At 40.6% G+C, this 7695-nt stretch overlaps 1 protein-coding gene across 1 annotated transcript; it reads right to left on the bottom strand.

Moving 5' to 3' along the window:
- Positions 1 to 566: 566 nt before the first annotated feature.
- Positions 567 to 6803, bottom strand: LOC118428277. Its single transcript, XM_035838295.1, has 4 exons — positions 6686 to 6803; positions 3313 to 3453; positions 1558 to 1711; positions 567 to 1251 (listed from the first exon to the last, which is right to left on the bottom strand). The coding sequence occupies exons 1-4, from the start codon at positions 6690 to 6692 to the stop codon at positions 1176 to 1178; spliced, it is 378 nt and encodes a 125-aa protein (XP_035694188.1). The 5' UTR covers positions 6693 to 6803; the 3' UTR covers positions 567 to 1175.
- Positions 6804 to 7695: the final 892 nt, after the last annotated feature.

The following is a 7695-nucleotide window of genomic DNA, read 5'->3' as shown; positions in this document are numbered from 1 at the left end:
GAGGCGGTGACGGGGTCGTTGATTTGCACACAGAGAAGCAGGTGAAAGAGTCTAGTTCATAGGTCTGTTCAAACAGAACAGGCGGCTTTAAAAATGAAATTACCAGTTGTACCGTCACCACCATTGTTTTGCCTACATACATATTAGTTAAGGTCACAACAGTGAAGTTATAACGCTAAACTTGTTACAGTTACACATAGCTTTCAGATATGATTAATCAGTCAATAGATATAAAACTAATCAAACATGCAACTTTCTGATCTTGTACCTGCCTCCACGATTCATAGAGTTGAAACGCAAGTCGGACTTTGACCCCCCGTTGATGAACTTCCCCAATTTGCAAAGAGCTCTTTTAAAATGTCCTTTAAATTCATGACATTTCTTTCTCTTTTGTTGCAAGAAATGGCTAAGTAAAATACCACAAGAAAGAAAGATATAAATTAATTTTCTTGAATAGATTACACGTTATAACATCTCTATTCAACGTTTGATTTACCTAATTTTTAATTATAACACTAGACTTAAAAGGCATTACATGTCATTCAAGATGAAACCAGAGTCTGATATTTTGTTGGCATACCGATATTTATTGTGGCAAAATCTCTATCAATATCATTTGAAGGTCTGCAAGACTGATGATACTTGGCTCGTTGACAAAACGTCAAAAGCTGCCGTGCCATTCTGAAGGGCAGACATCGGAGTTAGGGCTGTCTATAGGAAAGCATGTTAAAAAACACTGAATGAAGGCTTAAGAAAGTACTAACCCATATTTCAATCTTAAAAATTCTTTTCCAACAGAACGTCACTTGGGTCTAGTTTATAACCATTAAAAGAAACAGGGGGTTGTTCAGGTCATTCTCCGAGAAAAGCTCGATCTATGAAAGAAACCTCACCTTTGACCCCAGTTCCCTCCTGATACAACCAGTAGCACCTAACAACTAAAGCGTATTACTGAACTGTACAGATTTTGACCAAAACAGGAAAGCTTAGGCGCTACCTGTCCTTTCTAACTAACAAAATGTCTCCAGATTGGGCAAAGGTTTTCAAGGATTTTAAGTGACACTCAGATCGTTGCGCAACGCAACTCTGGCGTATAAGATTTCCGGTTAGATATTTTTGACCTATTTTCCGTGACTATCTTTCTAGTCTTCTTCTTCTGTTGTTAATGCAGACCTTCAGGCTTTGTTTGTGTTGAAGATGTCGATGTAGAGGAACCAGTCTCCATCAACTTTCTTCCAAATCACAACGTACCTGTGAAATTTCGAGAAACGACCTAAAGTGAGTGTCATTGATATCAATATTCAACATAGCGTAACTACAGAATATGAATATCACAATTAGAGAAAGGAGGGCACCAGAGTTTGGGTGTACCTAACTTTAGATTGCAAAATGGGAGAATGCATTTTGGCTTGGTTCAAGTATCTCATTTGAATTGTTGTAATAATTCAGGAATTTATAATGTTTCCTAACTGGAATAGATGGTCAATACTATATGGCACATCGTATGTAATAAAAGCAAAATTTATAAAGACCAACAATCATAACATATTTACTTACTTGCCGACGTCAGCCACACTACCGTCCTCTGTCTTCATAGTGTAGGTGCTTCGCTCATAGATGACGTCACTGCCCATCGGCCCAACTTCCTCTACTTTCAACTCTACTTCCCTCACACCGCCCTCCCAAGCACCCTTAAATACATTCTCTGGACCTACAGGCAGTAAAAAAATAATAAATCGTGGTAGATTTGATAGATGAATAGCTGGTTAACGTTGGTTAAGAGCATGTGTCATACCGGCGCGAAAGAAGAAATATGTACTGGTAGATAGATAGAGCAAGGAGCTTAAAAATCAAGGAGCTTAAAAATCAAGGAGCTTAAAAATCAATTTTTTAAGCTCCTTGGATAGAGAGACCAGTGTGCGATACTAACAGTAAATGAATGCTTTACTTGCCTGCTGTTTCGTGTTCAGAACTTTTAATAAAGGTAATAAACATCGAGTAGCTTTACCAACAAAAACAAAAACAACACTATGCTCTACACTGGCACACAGAGAGAGAGATTGTCAAACAGATTTAGAGACAAACAGATCACTGGAAAGACAGGAGAGACATAGACAGAGACGCAAAGACATGGATATTCCTTTCTTATTACCTCCATGAAAAAATGGAGGTATAGTTTTGAGTATGTCTGTGTGTGTGTCTGTGTGTGTGTGTGTCTGTGTGTGTGTCTGTGTGTCCGCATATTTGTGGTCAGCATAACTTGAGAACCTCTTGATGGACTACGATGATATTTGGTATGTAGGTAGGGGTTGGGAAGACGAAGGTCAAGGTCAATTTTGGGCCCCCTGGTGTGTGGCCTTGGTACTGCAGCGCAACTTCCGGTTTTGCTATCTCGGTGTTCTGAACATGCTATGGTCAAGATTTTTAAGTATTAGATAGCTCTTGTGCTCAGGAAAAAATTACGTAAGTTTGGGCCCCCTAGCGTCTAGTTTTGGGATAGCAGGGGCATTTTTGTCAAAAACTTCTGACGAGGATAACTCAAGAAGGAAACAACGGATTTTCATGATTTTTGGTATATAGGTACCTTAGACAATGTTGTACAAGATTAAATACTAATTATGCAAAATAAGAGTACATTTGCATAATTAATGAGGATATTATATCATGGCAGTTTTTTCAATGTATCTCTTGTCCTGGATGTGATATGGTCTTGACATTTGGCTGGTAGATAGCTTGCAGTGTCATGACAAAGTGGGGCAGGTTTCAGCCCCCTAACATTTAATTTCGGAACTGCAGGGGCGTTTTTGTCAAGACATTCTAAAGAGGATAACTGCAGAAAGGATTGACGGATTGGCATCATATTAGGCATGCGGGTACCTTAGGCAAAGATGTTCATAATGATATACATTTTATGCAAATGAGGACTTAATTTGCATAATTAATGAGGAAATTGTATAATTCCATTGTTTTCAATAACTGGACTTCAATAAATGTAACACATGTTAATTATGATAGGTGGAATATAAGCAGATACCAAATATGGTAATGAGGAACTTATTTGCATAATTTATGTAAAAATTGCAGAAACGCTTTATGATTAATAATGGGAATTTTATAATTGTGACATGTGTACGTTAGTCAATGATGAACAATACGATGCATAAATTATGTTAATGTGTTAGTCAATTGCATGAAATTTACGAAAGCTCTAAATTTTCATGGAGGTATGAGGTCGCCGAACTCTAGTTGAAATCAGGACTTCATTGAATAGCTATCGATAACAATGGGTCCATAATTTGACAAAATCCTCACCCTCTCGGCCAAACAGAGTGTCCGATCCTGTCGGCATGATCTTGCAGTCCTCCGTGTACAGGTTAGCCAGACCCTTCATATCGTTAGCCTTGAAGCAGGCCATAAACTTCTCGTTGTGTTCCTCAATCAGTTTCTTCAGATCTGGAGATGAGGTAACATGCACATATGATGACAATAAGATTACGATATCTGAGATAGTGAGGTACTAGTACTAGATATACTGTACTTGTTACCTCCATGAAAAAATGGAGGTATAGTTTTGAGTGTGTCTGTGTGTGTGTCTGTGTGTGTGTGTGTCTGTCTGTGTGTCCGCATATTGTGGTCAGCATAACTTGAGAATCTCTTGATGGACTACGATGATATTTGGTATGTGGGTAGGGGTTGGGAAGACGAAGGTCAAGGTCAATTTTGGGCCCCCTGGTGTGTGACCTTGGTACTGCAGCGCAACTTCCGGTTTTGCTATCTCGGTGTTCTGAACATGCTATGGTCAAGATTTTTAAGTATTAGATAGCTCTTGTGCTCAGGAAAAAATGACATAAGTTTGGGCCCCCTAGCGTCTAGTTTTGGGATAGCAGGGGCATTTTTGTCAAAAACTTCTGACGAGGATAACTCCAGAAGGGAATAACGGATTTTCATGATTTTTTGGTATGTAGGTACCTTAGACAATGTTGTACAAGATAAAATACTAATTATGCAAAATAGGAGTACATTTGCATAATTAATGAGAATATTCTATCATAGCAGTTTTTTCAATGTATCTCTTGTCCCGTACGTGACATGGTCGTGACATTTGGGTGGTAGATAGCTTTCAGCGTCATGACAAAGTGGGGCAAGTTTCAGTCCCCTAACATTCAATTGTAGAACTGCAGGGGCGTTTTTGTCAAGACACTCCAAAGAGGATAACTGCAGAAAGGAACGACGGATTGCCTGCATTTTAGGCATGCAGGTAGCTTAGGCAAAGATGTTCATAATGATATACATGTTATGCAAATGATGACTGAATTTGCATAATTAATGAGGAAATTGTACAGTTCCATTGTTTTCAATAACTGGACCTCAATACATGTAACACATGTTAATTATGATAGGTGGAATATAAGCAGATACCAAATATGGTAATGAGGAACTTATTTGCATAATTTATGTAAAAATTGCAAAACCTCTTTATGATTAATAATGGGAATTTTATAATTGTAACATGTGAACGCTAGTCAATGATTAACAACACCATGCATACATTATGTTAATGTCTTAGTCAATTGCATGAAATTTACGAAAGCTTTAAATTTTCATGGAGGTATGAGGTCGCCGAACTCTAGTTTTGTACTTGGGGTGTCTGTGTGGCTCAACGGCTAGAGCGTTGGAATCAGAATCAGTAGGTCCTGACTTCGCTACTCGCCATGCCCCATGACAGTGGAGTGGCGCCCACCGAGCCTCACGGCTAATCTGTCTAAAGGTGCCAAAAACACCTACAGATTTGGTGCTGCCATTGTGTCAACATCTGCACACTTGCCACTAAGACCCATGAATTTTTTTGGTACTTGTTTTGTTGTACTTGTTGTCATGAATATTGTTCTCAGCACTACCCCCATATACCGGTCGCCCTTGGCTAAAAGCGAACTGACGATGCCAAATGCCGATGATCAACTTCGCCAAATACTAGTAACGAATTGATTGATTGATTGATCTTTATTGAGTTTCCGTACGGCGACCCGGAGGAGAAAAGAGGGTAACCCGATATCATGAAATTGATAGAACATAATAACAGATCATATGTTAACTTGAAAAAAGATGGGTTGCGCTGAGTCATAAAGTATCATAAAAAGGGAATGCAAGCGATCGAGACTCGTCCGATAACCAATATATCGGACTCGTCCGTCTAAACAATATATATATAGCTATAGTGTTCAATGAAGTGACAAGTTAGCCTGGTCGTGAAGGCTAGCTAGCAGTCCACGAGCCATGTATTGAATAGTAGTGTTTTGCCGACCACAGTTCTGCATTATCCTTTTTCTCCCAGCCGATCTTTTGTTTATAACGTTATAGCCCGTACAAATTCCACGACGTGCGCTCCGGGATGGGCGGACACCACTCATAGGCACCCACTCTGAGATCCAAGAAACCGACGACCAACAGGTGTGCACGTAACTATTCAACCGATGTCGACTTCGCGTGGGAACGCCACCTGAAGAGCCTTTGTGCGCATGCGTCGAATTCCTATCTTTTGTTGACTACCATATCATAGTGTAGTCAATGCCAACTTGAGCTCTGGGCCAAGGAGCCTATTCGAACAGATCCCCCTGGGGGCAATGAAGCCCCGTCCCAACTTGCACGGGTACATATGTCTTAAGGTTCGTGTACGGAATGGATATGCGACATCGCGTGACGCCAAACGCAAGTTCTTGAGTGAATCAAGAGTCAAAAGATTTCGGGTTCACGTGAAGAAAGAAACAAAGAAAGGCCACTATTAAACATGCCCCAGCCGGCCCCCGATGTTGTGTCCTTGAGAAATTCCTTATCTTCACTCAGGCAAAAATAAGTACCTATCTTCCATTGCTTCACTCAGGGAGGCACCCAAGATAGAACCCAAGATAGAACGTTAAATGGGGACCTGTCACTTTTTAGCCGATGATCTGAGAGCTACGCCTCGTCCCACTAGGCTTATCGAAAATAGTATAGGTTCTTCCCGGTTGGACTGAGTGGATCAAACTTTATTGGCTGCACAATCTTCATAAAGATAAATGTGGTAGATGAAGGAGTGTGCCATCACCGTACACATAAACTCTTTCTCTTTCAATAGCTCTCTAAATGTTGCCGAGACATTGGTGTCCTTGGGCCACACCTAGTACTGAATTAGTTTAGCCTAAAATAACCTACCCTTAACCTTCATATCTTCCTTGTAACTGTATACTGTGACTTCCATCAATTATGTATATGTCTATAAAACACGTTGGCAGATTGTGACAACACAATGTGATAGTATTTCATAGACTTCAGTACCGTGAGAACAATAAATCATGCTGACCATGGAATGTCGAAAACTAGCAGAGACCAACAAAACAAACGGACTCAATCGGAAACCTCTAAGAACATGAAGAGGCTGAACGAGTTGAAATTCTCATGTAAAGGTCCAAAGGTGAAATTCACTCAACATCTCTTTTTTTTTTACGTCAAAATACGTAAAATTCTTAAATGGCCTTCTGACTGCCACGCCCACTGCATCAACCGTTCTTCCGGGCTATGGGTACTTATAACTTTGGCTATGGATACTTGCAATGTAACTTAATATGGCGAGCGCAGATTCGGTGTGGTCGAGCCACAGCACTGTTGAGAAAGACCAGCCATTTTCAACTACATGCAGTAACCTTCTTACCTGCCATAATGTTGGGAAATGGTGCACTGAGCTGACAACTGGTAACTATCCGCTGACGGCTACTCGGTCCAACCTGTCGCACTAATAAAATGCTTAAACTTTGACCTATGACACCCCGCCGTAACCTCAGGGTGCAAAGTCCATTGGTCTGCCAAACAGAACAGGTGGCTTTAAAATCTTAAAAGTACCTGTCGCACCGTCATCATCACTGTTTCTCCACAGCAAGTAAATTTTATGGATGACATCCGTGCGCTCATTAGTTTTTGCCCGGTTCTTTTTCTTCTTTGGAGATTTTTTTATGGTCAACATGACAAAGTTTCAGTTACACATCGTTTTAAGTTATAAAGAAAAATAGATAGATATAAAACTTATCAAACTTTCTGATTTGTATTTTTTGTAACGTTACCTTCACCTACGAATCATAGTGTTTGAAACCAAGTCGGACTTTGGACCCCTGTGAACTTGACCGAAGTGTTCTTGATAAAACTACTTTATGACATTTTTCCTTCTTTGTCGCGGGAAATTATTGACAATAGTATCAAGATAGCAATGAGTTCGCAGTGTCGCTCGGCGTAATTGATCATGAATTTAATTGTCATATGTAACTTTACAAAACTTCTTGATGACACTGCACTGTAGTCTCTACCAGACCCCGATCGGGGTTCGCTTAAAAGGCTGAGCTGTCTACCAGGCCAGGCTACCTGGCCTGGCTGTCACGTCAGGCTACTCAGATCCCCCCATTCATAGCCCCATCATATGGCACTCAGCCAAAATAGCTGATTGACAGGCATAGCAATTGCTAATCTCCAACACAAGGTTGGCCTGTCCACCACTGGCTGGGCCCTTGGGAATGTGTCTGGGAGGCCTTCCTTGCAGCTGTCAGGAACACAAGTACCAGTACTGTGTGTGTGTATGTTGGGGGGAAGGGGAATGTGTGTATGTGTGTGTGTGTGTGTGTGTTTGTGTGTGTGTGTGTGTGTGTAAGAATGGGCTTGCCAGCAACAGAAATT

Source organism: Branchiostoma floridae, chromosome 12, assembly GCF_000003815.2.
Source record: "Branchiostoma floridae strain S238N-H82 chromosome 12, Bfl_VNyyK, whole genome shotgun sequence".
In the NCBI taxonomy this organism is placed as follows: domain Eukaryota; kingdom Metazoa; phylum Chordata; class Leptocardii; order Amphioxiformes; family Branchiostomatidae; genus Branchiostoma; species Branchiostoma floridae.
This window is presented reverse-complemented; position numbering and strand designations above follow the sequence as displayed.